This window comes from Crotalus tigris, unplaced genomic scaffold, assembly GCF_016545835.1.
Source record: "Crotalus tigris isolate CLP2741 ecotype Arizona unplaced genomic scaffold, ASM1654583v1 scf7180000018016.4438896, whole genome shotgun sequence".
Taxonomy (NCBI): Eukaryota; Metazoa; Chordata; class Lepidosauria; order Squamata; family Viperidae; genus Crotalus; species Crotalus tigris.
Genome location: NW_024096778.1, coordinates 2,778,348 through 2,798,649, shown reverse-complemented (window position 1 = coordinate 2,798,649; position 20,302 = coordinate 2,778,348). Strand labels below are relative to the sequence as shown.

At 39.5% G+C, this 20,302-nt stretch overlaps 1 protein-coding gene across 1 annotated transcript in view; it reads left to right on the top strand.

Annotated features, from left to right (window-relative positions):
• The window catches only part of COL19A1 (collagen type XIX alpha 1 chain), a 183,546-nt gene that overhangs the window by 156,885 nt on the left and 6,359 nt on the right, over positions 1 to 20,302 (top strand). The window contains exons 40-46 of the mRNA XM_039346721.1: positions 1,243 to 1,287; positions 1,379 to 1,441; positions 2,399 to 2,434; positions 2,523 to 2,567; positions 4,163 to 4,333; positions 5,344 to 5,410; positions 7,727 to 7,855. Coding sequence (XP_039202655.1) covers positions 1,243 to 1,287; positions 1,379 to 1,441; positions 2,399 to 2,434; positions 2,523 to 2,567; positions 4,163 to 4,333; positions 5,344 to 5,410; positions 7,727 to 7,855 — 556 coding nt within the window. The remainder of the gene's footprint in view (positions 1 to 1,242; positions 1,288 to 1,378; positions 1,442 to 2,398; positions 2,435 to 2,522; positions 2,568 to 4,162; positions 4,334 to 5,343; positions 5,411 to 7,726; positions 7,856 to 20,302) is intronic.

Genomic DNA, 20,302 nt, shown 5'->3' with positions numbered 1-20,302 from the left:
AGTACCTTGTTGTCTCCAAAGTAAGGCCTACCCTGAAAATAAGCCCCAGCTTGATTTTTGGGGCTAGGCCTAATGAGCCCTACCCCAAAAATAAGCCCTACTTTTGGGGCAAGGCACAAACCTAAAATCAAGGTAAGGCAGGAGTGGGGGTATGGAGCTGCTCCACGTGCCCTGCACTCACTTACCTTGCAGTCAGGTCTCTCCTCACTGGCCTACTTCTACTGTGGCCTCTTCTGCAGCCAGGCTTGCATTTTGCAGTCACAGGCCTTTCAGGAAGGCCTCTGCAGCCAAGAACCGAGGAACTCGGCTACAGAGGCCTTCTGGAAAAGCCTGATTGCAAAATTCAGGCCTGAATGCAGCTGCAGAATGAAGCTGCTCTTTCATGCAGAAGAAGTGGATTGGCTGGGCGGTGCTGGAGGTGGATATAAAAGACATGGTGTAGGGTTTCCTGCCTGAGCAGGGGGTTGGACTAGATGACCTCCAAGGTCCCTTCCATCTTTACTACTATTACTTTACATCCCCCGAAAATAAGACCTGGTACCTCTTTTGGAGGCAAAAAAATAAAATAAATTAAGATCCTGTCTTATTTTCAGGGAAACATGGTATTACCACAATGGGAACTTTCAGAGGGGCAAATCAGCCTCCTGATTTGTTGAGAGACTGAGTTGATGTGATGTTATCATTGGAAAGAATGATACAAAAGTCTTTACACATTTTCACCCAGCTTGTACACATGTACACCTTCTAGGGACTTGCTGCTTCCATTCTCACTTTGATTTAAGGTGGGGGAATGGAAAATAGAAATGTGACAATTTTGCTGCCAGATTTGTTTTTTTTTCTTGGGATATTGGGGTTGAAGGACTAACACAAGCAGCCCCTAAGCCATGACTCTTCTTTTTATGACATATTTTTATAATTAAAGCTTCACTTAATTTATCCCATCTGAAAAGCTGTTTGTATCCTAAGAGGATTTAACAATCTCAAGATATTTCTAATATTTTTTTTTAGAAAAAGATGATTTTCTATTCAAAAGTAAGTGTCACTGAATTTAGGGTGAATAGCCTAAATTAGTGTAGTTAGTATATGTAATAATGGAACCAAAAGCTTTTATAATTAAGGAAGAATTCATTGCTCAGGCAATATAAGTGTAATATGTGTCATCTAATGCACATTAAAACAGCTGTAATTTTAGAGCAGACTAAATAATTTAAAATGTTTTTTTCTATGTCTTCATTTTCACAGGGAAAACATGGCGCTCCGGGGCCACCAGGAATCCCTGGAGAACCTGTAAGAGCACTTAGGTTTCAGCACTCCCATAATAGTATTAGTATTCTGATTGCTTTCAATTAATATAAAAGACTCTTTATTTTTCCTTTAGGGTGAAAGAGGCCCTGTTGGAGAGGTTGGCTTTCCAGGGCCAGAAGGGCCACCAGGAATACCAGTAAGTAATTCAAAAGGGATTCTGGTATGATCCAAGAGGGGGATTTGTCTAATGTTTTTTCTTCATCCAACCAATTAACTAATGGCCAATTATTGGATGGGTATTATTATTATCTGGTCACAACTATGTGAAGTCACAGTTGCCAGCTCTTTAGCTGGTGCTGGCCTTCATACACATCAAGTTCTTCCCAAGAACCTAGTATGTCGTAATGTATTAGCATAATATATGTGCGGATCCAAACAAGACGGCCTTTTGCAATTGACTGATGGGGATTTTGTTAATGCCCCATTAGTGCCATCCAAGATTTGTTGGTATGGCATCCAGTGTGCCAGTAACCACTGGGACGACTATAGCCAGTTTATACCATAAATTGATTAATTAATTATAATTATTAGGTCCCTGCAAAGCTGCTCAGTTAAAATTATTGTTTTCCCCTCCTTTGCAGAGCCCCAAAATGAAACAGCTTAAATCTGGTGGCAAAGCAATAGATAAGAATGCTGTGTTTTTCCATTGAGTTTTTCCATTGAGTTTCCATACAATTAGCAAAAAGCAATAAAACTATCTTTACCCTCCCCCTTAACAATTAAACATATCTATAAAGGAAACTAACCTTCTAATAATAAAAGTGCATACTCTACCTAGCTATAGAGTAATGAGTAATTTTATTATATTATTTTAGAAGTTGGGTTTACTGATAATTTGCAGACATTAAATGCTACAGCCAGCTAGAACCACTTTGTGGTTATGTGGTTGAAGAATGCCTTGAGCTCTTCGGAACCTGAATGAGTAAGACTTGGGGCAATTGCCAAAAGTCTTTAATCACCTTGTCGGTTGAGATTTTGCATTTATTTTCCTGAGGGCTTTATGCTTGTGTTCTGTTCTATCATAAGATACAGATAGCAGATAGCAAAAGTCAAACATTTGGTAATATGAAGATCATTATTTTTTTTTCCTTAGGGCTTAAGTGGGAAAGATGGATTACCTGGTCCTCAGGTAAGAAAACTATTTATGTATGCATACTATAATTGCGCTTTTGTCAGCAATAATATATATTTTAGCAATACTTTTACTTTTTTTGTAGGGTTTAATGGGTAAACCTGGTGATAGAGGCCCCAAAGGAGAACGTGTAAGTTGCTTTGCTAATCGTCATATTTATCCAGCTTATTATTTGTAATTTACATGCACACTGGTAAGGTACAAATGCATATAAACTGAAGCATTATAGCTTGTGATAAATATCAATACAGTGGAAATCAGATTAAAATGGCAGGTTATTTAGAAGTCTTAATGAATTTACTCCAAGTTTGTGATCAAAGTGACCTGAACTGGATGCTGTATTCTAAGTGAGGTCTGACTTAGAATGGGACAATTACTTCCCATGCTTTGAACCATAAACTCCTATTAATGCATCCCCAAATAATATTAGATTTTTAGAAGTTGCAATACAACTGGTGATCTATCCTTTTCACATTACTGTCAAGCCAGATCTTTCCCATCGTATATTTGCTCCCACATTTGTTCCTATTAAGTGTCATCCTGTTCATTTCTGCTTACTGTTTACACACCATTCAAAAGAGGCAATTAAAAAAGCTAGGAAGGAAACAGAAAAACTAGACTGCATTCTCCCCAACAGCCGACACTCAGCTAAGGAGGCAGTAATACCAGGTAGACTGGGGATTCAGCTCTCAAAATTTGCAGCAAGAATATCCTGGTTTACAGGATATTTTTGAGATTTGTAATTCTAGTATATTTGGAGGACATGAGCTTGAAGAAAGCTGATTTATATAGTTATCCATTGTTTTACCAGCTGAAGAAGTGAAGCAAACAGTAGATTCATATATATATATATATGTCAAATCTAAGTTGTATACATCACCTTCATAATTAAAGTTTCAGTAATGGATCACTTTATATAATTAATATTACACCAGGACTTATTTTATTCTGGGTTGTAGACAACACTTTCGTTACAGTCCTTATGATAAAGACATTAGGTGCATTGTTAAGATAAACTTCTTTGAGTAAAAGAGGAAAGCAGTTTTGTTTTGTTTTGTTTTTTGCTGTATCCTCCATCCTATTTTATCCAAAATTTGGAAGATAACTAAGTAAGAAGGATCTGTTTTAAGCATTGCTCTATTAAAAAAAAATCTGTAATTAAAAGTATAGGAATACCTATGTATCTTCCTTTCTTTGCATCATGTACTTCAGCCCTTTACATTCTTATATTTTCTTCCTTTTGCAGTGCTAAAACCTGACAGCTGATAAGAAAGTAGAACTTTATGGGATTTTCTGATTGTTTTGCTAATTGGATTCCAGTTTTCTTAATCTTCCCTGTGTGGTTCTTTCACATGCTATTCTGTGGTGTAAAGAACTATTATTCAGTAGGACTGTAAATCGCTTTGAACTGTAAGGCAAAAAATACGCTTTAAAATATGCAGGGATGTCCACATAGCACCCACTGGTTACTCCAAAAGCAGCTACTTCTTTCCCCCAAAATACTGTGGCTGACCACTGCAGGTGCTGTGCAATCCTAAGCAAAACAATGTGTTTAAAAACAGGCAGGAAGGTGTGAGCTCAAAGGCATGTTTTTGGCTGGAAATACAAAGGATTGTGCCACTCTGATTGTCTTTAATGTTTTCATGTTCAAGGGATTTAAGATAATGAAAGCTCAAGCAAAGCATTTGATACAGCATTCTTTTGTTTGTTTGTTTGTTTCAATAGGGTGATCAAGGTATACCTGGAGACAGGGGCCCACAAGGTGAAAGAGGAAAGCCAGGCCTACCAGGAGACCAAGGGCCCCTAGGACCTACTGGATCTGCAGGGCAAAAAGGCAGTCTAGGACCTCCAGGAGCAAAGGGCTCTCCGGGTGTCCCAGGAACTCCAGGAATACCAGTAGGTTGAAGGGCGGGGAGCAGACAACCTCCATGGGCTAAGTCAGTGATGGTGAACCTTTTAGAGATCGAGTGCCCCAAAACTGGCCCCACCCCCACTCCACCCCCTGCCCTGCCCCTGCTTCACCCCCCCATCCCCCACCCCGCCTGCCTGCATGGCCACTCACCATCTCCAGGGCCCGCTGCAGATCACACAGGCAGACCCAGCAGTGCTATGGCAGCCACGCCCTCTGCCCACGCCCTGCAGCATCAACTGCATAATGGGGTGTGAGGGTAGAGCCTTGTCTACGCTGCCTGGCTGCCATGTCCTTGGCTGCGCTGCTCTGGGTGGCCCACACTCAGGGACGACTTTCCTTCAGGGGGGCTGCTGGAGAGGAGGGGGTCATGGGGGAAGCAAGGCTGGGGCAACGGCACGTGTGCCCACAGAGAGGGCTCCGAGTGCTGCCTCTGGCACCCGTGCTATAGGTTCGCCACCACTGGGCTATGTGCTGCACCTAACATTTTTGGAGAAGGTAAAGCTGTAGTGGTCAAAATGGCATTATTTAATGGGAAATACATATCATGAGCAAAGATAATGAAATGAGTTTCTATTCTAAGCCTACGGTATTTTAAAGATTAAACAAAAGCTTTTATGTGTTTTCTACATCAGAAGGGTAGTAAATCCAATTTTTATATTCAGAAATTGCAGTTGGAAGGAGTTCTGGGGCTTCGGGTCTGCATGCAAGCTATTGATTGGAGTTGGCCATCTTTTTTCTTGAAAATTCAAAATAAAACTCCGTAAGAATAATTGAGAAACAAGTCTTTCTAGGCATTAGTATTGCTTCTATGATGGCAGTGGTAGTTATGGTGATGGTGATGGTGATACTAGCAGATTTTCATTACATGAATCCTATTTATAACTTTTATTGTTGTGGAGCTCTTAATAGAAACATGAGGACAAGTTTATTTGTTTTGATGATTTTGTGGCCCAAGACATCTATGCTTAATCTCTTTTATTTTTTATTTCTTCAGGCTGATTCAATTTCATTTGAGGAAATGAAAAAATATATCAGACAGGAGGTTCTTAGAGTTTTTGAAGGTAAGGAAATAGCACATGAGAAAATATAATACATATTTCACATCTCTGTTTTAAATACTTGCTTCCAATTGTGAATTATAGATCTATTGGATATGTAACATTTAGAACAGTTTCACTGAGCTTCAGTTATTTATACAAATACATTTAAAATGCTTAAGGCAGGCAGGTTCCTTCCAAGTCACATACTGCAATCACAAATAATGGTTTGACATTCAAAATACCTTTTACTAACAATTTGCTTGTTGAATGTGTACTGAAATCACAAAGGATACTAACTTGTTAGAGAGAAGACCTGTTAGAGGGCAGATAGGGCAATGAAACCTACAGCACCTTTATATATCCATCCTACATCCTCCAAAATATGATGAATTGTATCTAGGGAGATGAAAGTCAAATACTTTGGCCACCTAATGAGAAAGAATGACTCACTGGAGAAAGATTGAGGGCAATATTAAGAAGGGGGCGACAGAGAATAAGGTGGCTGGATGGAATCACTGAAGCAGTAGGTGTGAACGTAAATGGACTCCAAAAGATGGTAGAGGACAGGAAGGCCTGGAGGAACGTTGTCCTTGGGGTCGCGATGGGTCGGACATGACTTCGCAACTAACAACAACAATATAGGGAGAAGTTAATTGAACTTTTTTTTTTTCTTGCAGTGCTGGACAAACAGTAAAAAAGGAGATTTTTAAATTCTTGGGGAGTCTGTCTTAATCTTGGTTTGTGCAACTCTGATTAGTTAGTATATTCTTGATATGCAAAACCTTAAGGGTCAAATGAAGCAGTAAAATCAAATAAAAGAAGACCCACATGACTTTCCTCTCTTTCCTCTTCTGAAGTGAAATTATGCAAACCAGAGGCAGTTTGAACTGCATAGAGATAGAGGTGATATTCAGTGTCAGTTTTTGAGCTACACAAACACTGTAATAAGATGGAGGGAAAATAGCATATATTGTCAGCTTCCTCATCCAGTCTTTGATACTGGTCTGCTCTTCAGTCAGTATCGATAGCTAGGGACTAACTAACCTGTGCACTCTGTAACTTTTCTCACCATTTTTTTTCTCTTTGCTAACTAAGACAAAAATCACAGAATGAAAAAAAATGAAACAAAAAAAAATCCTACTCTTAGGCACTCACAGAGGTTTCCTAAATAATGTCTCCTTTTTGTTCTTTGAATTAAATAATACCCAAAGACATGTGACAGTTTTCTAAAAAGAGTTCATGCTATTTAACAGACATATCTTCCATGGAACATTTTGTATCAAATGTTATGACGACTATGGTGTCATAAAAATGCAATCATGTTTATTGCACCTACGATTCTGATATACCAAAGATCTCCAAAGGTAACAGAGCCCAGTTTTTTCCATCTATACCTGACACACGAATAGGTTTCAATTTAGGATAGGCTAATTTCAGAGAGAGAGAGAGACCGTGTGCAGCTCTCATATCGCAGCCAACTTCTCCCATTATTTTGTTGAAGCACAAAAGCTTGGAGGTCAAATGAGTAATGAGGCAGAAAGGGAAAGCTGAATGAGGATATGGGAGAAGTGCACAAGACTCCCTTGGAATTACATAGTTTTATCTATTTCCTTTAATGCAGTGGTTCTCAACCTGTGGGTTGGGACCCCATTTGGGGTCGAACGACCATTTCACGGGGGTCGCCAAACAACTCAGTCCGCCATTTTTCCCCCCTTTTCCTTAGCTGTGCTACTCCCTTTTATTCTATTGGCTTTTGAAAGCCAATAGAATAGACTCTCTTGAATAGAGTCTAATTCTATTGGCTTTCAAAAGCCAATAGGAATTGTCCAGGCTGTCTCTGCCCTGCTGAGCCCGCCAAAAGTCCCATTCTGCAAACGGTGCTGCACCAGTTGAGTAGTCCTCGACTTATGACCGGTTGGGGGGTCGCGGCATTAAAAAGGTTGAGAACAACTTCTTTAATGCTTCTAGAATGTAGTTTCAGACCAAGGACCCTCCCTCATTACCCAGCAACAGCCCATTTAAAAGACTAAAAATTATCAATAACAAAGTGTCTCTCCTTGGGCCTTTGCCCATGACAATTAAACACATTAAAAAGGTAACAGATTGCCAAGCTCAAATGTACAGCTTGGGAAAAATCAGAAAACAGGTCAGGAAGAAAGGGTGAAGTGAAAAGAAGAGAAATGATCAAGTTAGATGACCACTCGCTGTATAATCTGAAAAAAATATAAACCGTAATACTGCAGTTATAACATATAGTACAGTAGATATAGTTTTCCAAGTGTTGAAAAGACATGTAATGCTATTTTATTATTCTTGTTGCTTTTTTAATAAATGAAGAGAGGATGACTCAGTTTGTGTCTCAGCTGAAGTTGCCTGCTGCTATGCTAGCTTCCCAAACTCATGGGAAGCCAGGTCTTCCAGGAAAAGATGGATTAGCTGGGCCACCTGGGGAACCTGGACCACCAGGTAGGGCTTCCAAACTCATTCCTATATGCATATTTTATTTTTAAAGTGTTCAAACATCTTCAGAGTTGGGTAAAACTATACAGGTACTAGCTTTCTAACGATTAACTTTTAAATCGATACTAGCATTTTCTAGACTAGACCAATCTATTAACATTTGTTTAGGAGTCTGCTTTGTTGTACATTAAAAACTTCTAATTAGCGCATAATCTTAATCACTGATCACATCAGAATACTGATATACTTTTTTTTATTAATCTACAATTATTTTAACTGAAAAATTAGTACCAGAAGGTAGGAGAGTTCTAACAACGAGAGGATTATCCCATAATCAGCTATTTGAGTTTCTGATCTCAGGGATCCAGTGTGTTATAAAATATATACAAATTAAAGGGTCGTCAAAATGATGAACTGTAAACGTTACAGTTTATTACTTTTCCAGTAAATTTAACTACGTACATATATTCTTGTAATTAGGTTTGTGCAATATCTAAAGAAAACTTAGCCAGAAATTCTGTAAAGTGGCATATTGATTAACTGGGGGAAAAGGAATGTTTATAGTTATTCAGTATTATGTTTCATTAGTCTCAGTGAATCAGTGAAAACAGACTATGCTGCCATTTTAGATGCACAAACAAAATATTTAAAGCTCACACTGTAAAAATATGATTGGGGTAGTAGATATAAACCCTATGAATATAGGTAGTTTTTAATTATTATTTTTTGTTAGTTTGGTCTGCTCTGGAGTCAGAGCAAGTCAGACTGGAATGAAGAACATGAAAGCAGAGCTGAAGAAGGGTGGAACACAAAGCTGTAAGGAGAAGAATAAAGGCTTAGAGACTGAGAAAGAGCTCAGAATGAGAAGAACCAGAATGAAAAGATCAAGGATTGTTACAGAAGGACTAGCAATTTTTCAGAATATGGATTGCTCCTCAATGAAATATGCAAATTCTTGTAAATAATCAACTCAACTATCTCTGCTCCTAGATTGTTTAACCAGGATGCACAGAGTGAATAGCTAAAGACGTTTGTAAAAAACCAAAACCCAAAAACAAGCAAGCTAAGATATAATGTGAATGATTTCCCACTGGCATGTGAAGGACTAGAAACAATGCTTCTAGTGACAGAAATAATAAAAGCTGCTTTTAGTGTTATAGTTGTAAAGAGATTATTGCAGAATGTCGCTGAGTGTAGCATATTATCCCATGTACCAATTCTAAATCAGCCATGCTTTAAAATGTGGAACAAAATGTGTGCTTTGAATTATATCCGGGTGCCCCCGCACAGTAAACATTTCAGTAATTCAGAGCTAATGCTGCAGTTGAAAATTCAATCAAGTCAGGTTCATTAACTTCCAGAAAGATCTGGCTTGTAAGATCTGCATCTACCATCAATGTTCCTTTCTTTAAATGCACAGTACTGCATTCACTCTTCTAGCAGGGTCCTCAGACTTTGCGGCTAAATGGCTTATTGAGAATGTTGTGCATTTCTTATGGGCACCATTCCAAAATGGCTGCTGAGGGACGTTCCCATTCTCCAAATGGTAGTCGCAGGGCACACAACCTCTTTCAAAGCACCAATTTACCACACTATTACTTGCTAACCCCTCTATCCAGTGGTGGGATTCAAATACGTGAACAACTGGTTCTCTGTGTGGATGCCGCTTCCGGCAGTCTATTCTGGGCCTGGTCAACAAAAAATTAGCTCACGGTTCTGCTGAACTGGTGTGAACTGGCTGAATCCCACCACTGCCCCCATCCTTCCTCCACTACCTCAGGAGATGTTCTGTAGCTTCCAATTAATTTTTCTCCACTCACCTCTCCCATTTTGGATACTCGAGGTTACAATTGTAGGACTGTCCAATCTGAGCTGCCAAATTCCAGATGGCTACAAAGAGTTCGACACATCTACCCATAGCTCACAACACGGGAAATGAGGTCGTCATTATTTTACATTCTCCACAGAACATTGGAAGTGACCGGAAGCCAGTAAATTCAAATTCTGGACAATTTGCTTCAACTCTTTTTACAAGACTGAATGAGTGAAATAGTATTTTCCAATTGCTTCTCAACAGAATATGGAAGATCCTTTGCACATTTATTGCCTATACAGATAGTCTACAACTTATGGGACTGGGACCAGAATTTCCATTGATAAGCAAGGTGGCTATTAAGTGAACTAATTTTTTTCATGGTTGTTAAGCGAGTCACTGAAGTTGGTTAAGTGGATCATTGTTGTTATAAGAATCCAGCTTCTCCCATTGACTTTGCTTGTCAGAAGCTGGCTGGGAAGATGGCAAATGGTGATCACATGACCCAGGACACTGCAATCTTTGTAAATACATGCTGGTTGCCAAGCATCCAAATTTTGATCCCGTGACCATGAGAATTCTCCATGAGAATCAGTCATAACTCACTCTTTGCAATGCCGCTGTAACTTTGAACACTCCCTAACTGAATAGTTAAATGTCTATGGAGATTCTCGGTCATCCAGGTCATGGTTGTCCCAAAGCTGCTTTTTTTCAAAAGGCGACTGGACTTTGTTTTTCCTTGAAGACATTTCTCTTCTAAATGAATTGAAGTTAGAACTGAAGAAGCTTCCTGGATGAGAATCGAAACATCTTCAAGGAAAAACAGAGTCCAGTTGCCTTTTGAAAAAATCAGCTTTGGGATAAACAAATGGTTGTACGTCGAGGACTATCTGTACAGCAGTGGCCAAAATTGTGGAAACCTTTTGGGAAAAGTATATTTTTGAGGTTCGATGGCTAATAATACCACTTTTTTTGGTGTAGTACCATAAAATTATATATCAATGGAAAGATAATTTAATCAAGAATGTAATGCAACATAGTTTGTTCAGTTATTTGTACTGTATTCTATAAAAAGTTATAGCCAAATAACCATAAAAAGGAAGCACAACTTGCTTAGGTTGATAACAGGTAGCTTTCCTTCCTCTGATTCTAGCCAATGAGCATGAGTGTTTAGAGAGCCAATCAGGTGTCATCTTGTTTTGGCAATGAGCCAAGTAGATCACAGTGGGATTCAGTTATTGATGTCATGTATTGAAGCTGAGAGGAGGACATTTGTCAGTGTGTTATGTGATCGCTATCAAGTTGGTTGGGCTTTTTTTGTGTGTGTTCTTTCATTTAGTGAGCTGGTAAAACATAATAAAATTAAAGTATTAAAAATTAATTAATTTGTATTATTAATTTTTAATTAATAATTAAAGTGCAAAGAGGTGACTGATTGCCCAGAAAGCGATGTAAAATAGTATTATGAAGTGAACAAGGCTACAGTTATAAAGAAATTAGAAGAAAAATTGGTGGAAACTTAACCAAAGGTGGCATTTCTACTGCACACTTTTCCCAAAAGGTTTCCACAATTTTGGCCACTATTGTATAAGGAAAAGAAGGGGAGAGAAATCCTTAGTCTACTAAGTACTGCTTGCAGCTCAGCTTCCTCCATGACTTTTTAGTTTGTTACTTTATTCAGCTTCAGCTAGACGCAGTGTTTCTCAACCTTGACAATTTTAAGGCATGTGGACTTCAACTCCCAGAATTCCACAGCCAGCAATGCTGGCTGTGGAATTCTGGGAATTGAAGTCCACATGCCTTAAAATTGTCAAGGTTGAGAAACACTGAGCTAGAGTACAATGGAGAGTTGGAGGAGAATCCCAGGAACAAGCTAGAGAAGATAGAAATAAACCTGCAGTCATCCTTCCTGTTCCTGAAACAGTGCCATGATCGATGGATGCTTTTCCCACCAGTTAGTGATGTGTTTAAGATGGAGGGCAGGAAAGCCAAGGAAGGGACCAGCTGCTTACCTCACGCAACCAAAACAGCACCATTGGGTGGTGATTCAGAATATGCAAAATAGAGGCAGGGAATGGATCTGCAAATGGGGCAAATTGCGCATTAAAATGATTTTGCTTCTTTCTGAGGGATGGGAGATGAGCAGTACTGCTCAATTGTATAGGAAGGGCTTAAGCCTCATTTGGTTTAAGGTTAAAATTAGGTAATAAAACAGTTTTGGTCACTAATTTGCTGATCAGTAGGATGTTTCAGGGCATCTCTTAATAAGAGTCTTTTAGGTAAGACAAGAGCTATAAAAATGTGATGAATGAATGAATGAATGAATGAATGAATGAATGAATGAATGAATTCCCTCATGTAATGAGAATAAGACAGATTAAATCACTCGGTATTATAGTTATATTGCTTATTTTCAGTTATACCATTTGAGCAATGGAGTCGGTATGGAAGGTGAGGCTAGAAAGAATTGGGAAATATTAATTTCCCAAAACAGAACTTGTAGTATGACCAAAGTCTTCTTGCTTACTAGCTTCAGTATTCAAGCAGGATATCCCCACCCCACAACACACAGAGACAAGAAAATAGTAGCCACCAATCACTAACATGCATTAAAGGAAGAACTTCAATTATTAAGTGAGACATTGAATTAAAAAATGTTTTGCAAAGCTAAATAATAGTCTAGTTATTATGAGTACATCTTAAAGCTGAAATTCCTATATGGTTTGGGGAAAAAAATGAGAACCATGTGGCAGTCTGTAATTGCATTGACCCTGTTTTTTACATAACTCTGAGGAAGTAGAGAAAATATAGAGAATTTTCCTCACAACTAAAAGTGGTCCTTGCTTAACAACCACTCATTCAGTGACCATTCAAACTTGCAATGGAACTTACACTCTATCCATCAAAGCATCCCGCAGCCAGCCATTTGCAGGCTTCTTTGCTGGCTTCTGACAAGCAAAATCAACGCAGAAGCCGACAGGAGGTCACAAGTGGTGATCAGATCCTCACTTAACAACTCACGGTAATTTGCTGAATGATGTCAACCAGGAATACCAGAATTGCCCATTGCTAAGCAGCAGCATCATATATGACATTACATTTTACTGCTGTATATCATTTAGCGATCGAAATTCCACAACTGATTGCATTTGTTCACAGAGGACCACCCATAGACACTTTGTCTATGCTTTCGTTAAAATGAAAATAATGGGTAAAATTACTGCAAAGGTTTTTTTTTCAATGCAGCTGATAACTGGATGGATTTCTAAAAAAATGGGTTACAGTGGTTCATTTTTTTTAACAACCTTGTTCTCCATACACTGACATGATATATAATCTTCCTCAAAGATCTCCACGTTTGTAAGATACAAATATATCCTAAAGAACAAATTCTTCAAAAGACATTCTGAACCCCGAATATCAAATATGACATTTTCTCAATAGAAAATACCTTGATGTAAAGGCATCTTATCTGGTTATTAAGTTAAGTAGAAAGCAGAGCAATGAACATCATTTCTGGATTATTTATCACTGAACAGACTATATTTCTACAGTCCATTGCTCTGCCTTCTCCTTATCTCTGTTGTCCTGTCATCAGACTGGAGGGCAAGAGGAATATTTTCTCAAGTGTGGAGAACTATAATGTACTATATCAATAAAAATATACACAAAAGTGTTACGTATGCAAAGGCAGGTTTTGAGTGAAAGACGAAATATGACAACTTTTGTATTTAGAAGGAAAAGAAATGCATACATCAAAGAGAGAAAAGTCTTTTTAATGGCCATGAATTCCTAATGTTTTTTGTCTAGTTAAGACAGGGGTGTCAAACTCAATTTCATTGAGGGCCGCATCAGCATTGCAGTTGCCCTCAGGGGGTGGGAGTGTGTGGCCAGGGTGAGTGCGGCCTACTGGGTGGGCATAGACAGAGTGGTACCTGGGCAGGAGTGGGACAGATCTGAGGGTATCTGGCAGAAGGGGGTGGGACCAGGGCAAGTGCCAAGGCATGGTCCACTGGAGGAGCCTCACTGTTCCTCTCAAGCCATGTGGGGGAGCTGGATGGTGGTGTGGGCTGCCCGGAGCCCTGGGCAACAGAGGTCAAATGCCCAGCCTGGCCCTTGGGCATCTGTGGCACCAAGCCGTTTCCAGACAGCCTTGTGGAGCTAAGACTGAATACGTTTCAGTATAGATGGCCACCACAAAATTGTACATTGGCTCCCAGCTGGCCTGGGCCAGGGCCAAGGCAGCGGAGGCCGTTCTCTCACAGTTTCCAGGATGGCTTCGCAGGCCACATGAAACCACTTTGCGGGCCACATCCGGCCCCCGGGCCTTGTGTTTGACACGTCTGAGTTAAGAGGTTTACAGTAGTGGCCAGAATTGTGGAAGAGTATATTTTTGAGATTCGATGGCTAATAACACCACTTTTTTGGGGAGTAGGACCATAAAATTATATATCAATTTAATCAAGAATGTAATGCAACATAGTTTATTCAATTATCTGTACTGTATTCTATGAAAAGTTATAGTCAAATAGCCAGAAAAAGGAAGCACAACTTGCTTAGGTTGATATCAGCTAGCTTTCCTTCATCTGATTGTAGCCAATGAGCATGATTGTTTAGAGAGCCAATCAGATGTCATCTTGTTTTGGCAATGAGCCAATCAGATCACAGTAGGATTCAGTTATTGATGTCATGTATTGAAGCTGAGAGGAGAACATTTATCAGTGTGTTATGTGATCACTATCAAATTGGTTGAGGTTTTTTTTTCTTTCATTTAGTGAGCTTGTAAAATGTAATAAAATTAAAGTAATGGTACAAAGAGTTGACTGGTTGCCCAGAAAGCGATGTAAAATAGTATTATTAAGCGAACAAGGCTACAGTTATAAAGAAATTAGAAGAAAAATTGGCAGAAACTTAACCAAAGGTGGCATTTTTACTGTACACTTTTCCCAAAAGATTTCCACAATTTTGGCCAGTACTGTATAATACAGTGCCCATGAGAACCCTAACCCCTGCAGCCCTCCTAGATGGTACTACCTCATCCCCAAATTTTAATGAAAAATAGTATTCTAATGTCCAGAATCTTACAAGATAGCTAAAGCTTGGAAAATCTTTTATCTACAACATAACTGACCACCTGTAGGTGAATAGGGAACCCTGCATTTTTTAAAGTCTTCTAAACGGGAAACCTAGATTCTAATCTTAGAAAGAAGCAGTACTTTTGTTATCAGTAGGTCTAAAGATTTAGATCTTCAGCCTAAAATTCATTGATAACGTCTTAATGCCAGCGTCCCTGTTTTTCAAGCATTATTGCCTCTGTTTGTCTCTGCTTGGGCATCTACTCATCCAAGACATACTGCTTATCTAAACAGGTTTTGCATTCTCCTCTAAACTTCCCAAACAGGAGTAACAGGGATAGCAGTTAGGGTGCAGTACTGCAGGCCACTTTAGCTGACTGTGTTCAGCAGGTCAGCGGTTCAAATCTCACTCAAATCTCAAGGTTGACTCAGCCTTCCATCCTTCCGGGGTAGGTAAAATGAGGACCCAGATTGTTGGGGGCAATGTAAATATATATATACATTGCTTACTGGTGTACACTGCTTAGAGAGTGCTCGCACTTAAAGCAGTATATAAGTCTCATAAATAAAATAAATAAAATAAATGTGGTTGATTTCAGCAGAATTACAATAGTATCCTTACAATAAATCATAATTAACAAGTCAGAGTATATGCTGAAATAATTTATGTTTCATCATCAATTAATTGTGAGAATTTTAGAGTTGCACCTTGCTTCATTTGAATTTTAAAACCTTATATTAACACCATAATTTTCACAATAAATTTAAAATGTCACTCAGGTAGACTGTGAAGTTAAACTCTGGAAGTTTAATAATTACTAAAATATACCTCATATTTAAAACCGCTGTGTTAATGACAGATACCTGTTTTGGATTGGTCTTGAATGGTGTTCTCTTACAATATTTAAGTGTTTTTCTTACTGTTTTGACTCTGTAAAATAAAGCCAAAATTTACAAATCGTTGATGAAATGTTTCATAAATATTTTGTAATTGCTCAACAATGTAAAAATATTTTATGTAATATGGATGGGACTGATCATTGTTTTTTTAGAGTTCATAGCCATAAAGTGTGAATTGACTCTTATATTCATGTCAGCAAATGTTTTGGGTTGCCTTATTCCTTGTTTACCTATGGTTCCAAATTATTGTTTTATTTCCTTATCCATGACACATATAGACATCCAAGGGATGGATACTTAAGAGGATATTTAAGGGCAAAAGCCTTTTTTTAATGCGTAACACCAGGTGTGTCCATGGGCAGGAGAGGGGTCAAATAATCAAGATGGCAGATGTGGCTGCACTATCAAAACCTCATCTTTTTAAGCAAAGCAAAGCAGAATTTCAATCACAAGGCCATAACCACCATCTAGACTTTTTTCATCCTTCCTGCAGGTGCCCCTTACAGCTCAGTAGGGTTAGTCTAGAGCAGGGGTGTCAAACTGCTGGCCCACAGGCCGGTTTCATCATACTGGAGCCGCGCCCACCCCATTGCCGGCAATGGCGAAAAAGCTCCAATACGTCATGAGATGCCACGTGACGTCGCGAATTTGACATGCCTGGTCTAGAGCAATGATTTTTATTGTAAAATAAAGCAAGGTAATATAACAAACCACAAGCGTAACAGATGCCTTTGCTAGAAAGTGTAATAATTAAAATAAATTGCATACCATTCTAATGTGTTTATTAAATTAATCATGGTAATTGGAGGACATTATGAGTTCTATTCAATAGGCCATAGTTTCCCAGATAATATATGAAGATAACGATCCTTATTCCTTTTTAATTTATGAAGATATCATATTCCTTTTTAATTTATGAAGATATCACACAGTTTGTTTTTTTAATATATGTCATTTTCTGAGCAGGGTGCATGCTTCCTGACATGTTTGTTTTGTTGAGTTAACAGCAACTGAAATTTCATTTAACCATAATTGTCTTATTCTAATTTCCTTCATCTGATAACACTAGAAAATTAATCTCATCTAGCACTGGCATGCATGCAAGCATCTCGAGTGTTCAATTTGCTGAGAAAAATCTCAGCTCTGGCTTCCTCCTCTTTGATACAATTCTTCATTTTCTTGCTGATAGCCAACAGGCTAGATTCACCTATCACCTCTAAGCCATGATATGGCTTCTTTAGTTTTGGTTTAACAAAACATTTGTAAATCATGATTTATGTCTTTGCATGATTATGGTTCAATCATATGTTCTTTACTCAGTCAACTGCTAAAGCAAACTATGGCTGTTCTGCAGGACAGTAGATGGGTCAGCTGGCTTCTATTGGTCAGTATCCAGCATGCTACTCTACCTGTATGGATGCTGCTTCCAAATTAGAGTCAAACTGTGTTTTCTGAATGTATTGCTAAAGACATTTGTTTTCCTTATTCAGAAGCAAGCAGAGCATATGTAAAAAAGAGACATACGTCTTTGTCTCCTTTCAAATTGTGGTCATGATCTTTGATCAGGAGCATCACTTTGAACAACAGTGGAGAACAAAGAGTTAAATCACTCCTAAATTAGACCCTTCAGTGCCATTTATACTTACACCAGGATATAATAAACCAGCCTGTTTAATATAAACAAGCCTGTGGTTAAAAAGAGTTACTAAGCTTTCGTCCGGCCAAAAAACTGCCAGCGTCATCAGAGTTAGAATAGCAAGAGATTGGGAAGGCAGCTCATATAGCCTCCTGCCTCTGCACCCGGCTCCTTGAGCGCATCATCGGACCGTTGATTGTGTTAATCCTTATCACACCAGGTTGTTCCGCATCAGGCAAACTGTCTTTGACTCCACTGGTTGTTTTACGATCCTCAAGTGCTCTTTTTGAGTGTGTGCAATCCATCCCTGTGCCCAGTCCCCCTCCCCCTCCCTCCCAGGGCCATTATCCTCCCCCACCCCCAAGGCCATTGTCGTAATTCCTCCACCCCAGTCCTGCAACAAGCAGCTGTTCTGGCATTCCTGCTCTCTATCTTCCCTCTCCCTCCCCCTCCTTCCAGATCGCCTCAGCGCTTCCATCCCTGGCTTAAGGCCATTTGGTCCATCATCTCGGTCCATGGGAGTCGTGGTCGTCCCATCTATAGAGCCATCATCCCAATTATGTAAAACGCTGTCATCTTCTTCCTTGGAGATCGTGCCTGTCTCATCCATCATTCTACCACCCCAATCCTGCCAAGAAAGAGTTAAATGTCTTCTCAGAAGGCTGTGGTGCTGTTGTTCCCATCTCCTAAGCATCTGGTAGGCCAGCATAAGGTCTATATGCCGGTTGATGGAATTTTCATTAGAGAGCCAGGCTTCCTTAAGTAGGCGGCCACCCTTGGTAGTCTCACGAGCTATAACCTCTGCGTTAGCTAGATCAAAAGTGTGGCCAGAGCTGGACATATGGGCTCACACTTGTGAGTGTTGCTCCTGCCTTCTAATAGCAAGTTCATGCTCATGAACCCTGGTCCTCAGTCTTTTAGTGGTTTCCCCAATGTAATTGCTTGCACAGTCCTTGCAATTAATTCTGTAAACCAGAACCATTAGGGAGCGGTTCTTTTGGATGCATGACCTTGGACCTAAGAGTGTGCTCGGGCCTATGGGCAACACTCACATTGTAGGGGACCAACAGCCGTGCTGTGGCCTCAGAGACACCATGAATGTAAGGGAGGGTTGTTCGTGTGGCTAGCATTGCTGTCACATTGGAGCATGTGTCTCTATGATTTCGATGTGTTCTACTATAACATCTCACAAACCCCATGGGATAGCCATTGCACATGAAGATGTGATGGGGATATTTTTTTCTCCTCAGCTTTAGCTCTGCCAGTGCTACAATGGGAATTAACCCGTTTAAACAATGTCCGGATGCAGCTGGTTTTATGTGCTACCGGGGGGTTGCTATTATAATGTAGCATTCTGTCTGTATGGGTGGGTTTGCGATATACAGACATGCACAATGTGCCATTGGGGCATTGGTTGATCAGTACATCCAGAAAGGCAAGACTGCCTTGGATCTCTTCTTCTGCGGTGAAGCAAATGTCTGGATATACTGAGTTCAGTTCCTCCAAGAATTTGGTGCTATCCTGTCTTTTGACAATCACAAAAGTATCATCTACATAGCGCGCCCAAAATTTTGGGCGGTACCTAGACATTACTATTGACTCTAGCCGCTGGAGAACCGCCTCAGCAATAATGCCTGAGATGGGGGATCCCATTGGTGTCCCTTTTATTTGTTCATATACCATGCCCCAAAAGGTGAAGTATGTCTTCAGGCATAGGGTTAGCAACTGTATTAGATCATTGGTATGGAGACAGTTATTATGTTGTTCAGGCCCCTCTTGTAGGAGGTCCCTTATTGCCATGACCGCCAGATCTTGGGGGATAGAGGTAAAGAGTGAGGTAACGTCAAATGATATCATTACCTCATCTTTCTCTATCCTTAGGGGGTTTACTCTCATTTTTAGTATTTTAAAAGACATAGCTTAGTTGGCTCAGGAATTCTGGGAGTTGAAGTCCACGAGTCATAAAAAAGCCAAGGTTGACTACCCCTGATCTAGAGGATGCTTTTGACGCCTGACAGTTTTTCAGAACCATTGATTAGCCTTCCCATTTCCTGGCAGTAGAAGATGGAATTTGTTTCCTGCTTTTTCACAAAACCACTTTGTATCTCAAAGAAAGTATGGCTCTTACAAATATCTGATTAGAGCTTCATAACATGGATGAGTATAAAGACACACAATTGTCTATAAGCTTTCCCTTGATTTCACTGAAGACATTTGAAACTTTTTTTTTCAGAACTGCTTATACAACTTCATAAGGTGAAATCTATTCATATAATTAACTTCAAAACTGGAGTTCAGTCTTAGGGAACAACCAGGAGGGCCTTTTTGTCTTCCTCAGAAACAACTATTTTTAAGTTCACAGATCCACTCAGGCCTACCAGATGTTTATGAATTTCTTCCCTGTCTATCAAAAAATGGAATTCTAATATTCCCAAGAAAAAAAGAAGCAGCTCCCCACGTGTTTTTATTTTTAATCATTTTCACATGTATCACTATTTTCCATATAGTCCACTGATCATATAGACCAGCCTTTTCCTATTTAGCATAGTCCAGATGTGCTGGGATTGTCACTCCCAGAATTTCCAGCCAGTGTGGACATGAAATACCTCAGGAAGATGCCACATCAGGGAAATTGAATTATAGTCTCTATACTAGTGCAATTGAAACTCAAATACTTTGGCCACCTAATGAGAAGAAAGGACTCACTGGAAAAGGGCCTAATGCTGGGAAAGATTGAGGGCAATAGAAGAAGGGGACGACAGAGAATGAGATGGCTGGATGGAGTCACTGAAGCAGTAGGTGTGAACTTAAATGGACTCCAGAAGATGGTAGAGGACAGGAAGACATGGAGGAACATTGTCCATGGGGTCGCAATGGGTCGGACACGACTTCGCAATTAACAACAACAACAATACTAGTGCAAACTTAAATTCAGATCCCCCTGCTCATGCTGTGGTTAGGTTCTTATATTGTGCTAAATTATCATGCTTTTATAGTTTATTGTGAACTTAGTGCGGTATGTGAACCAA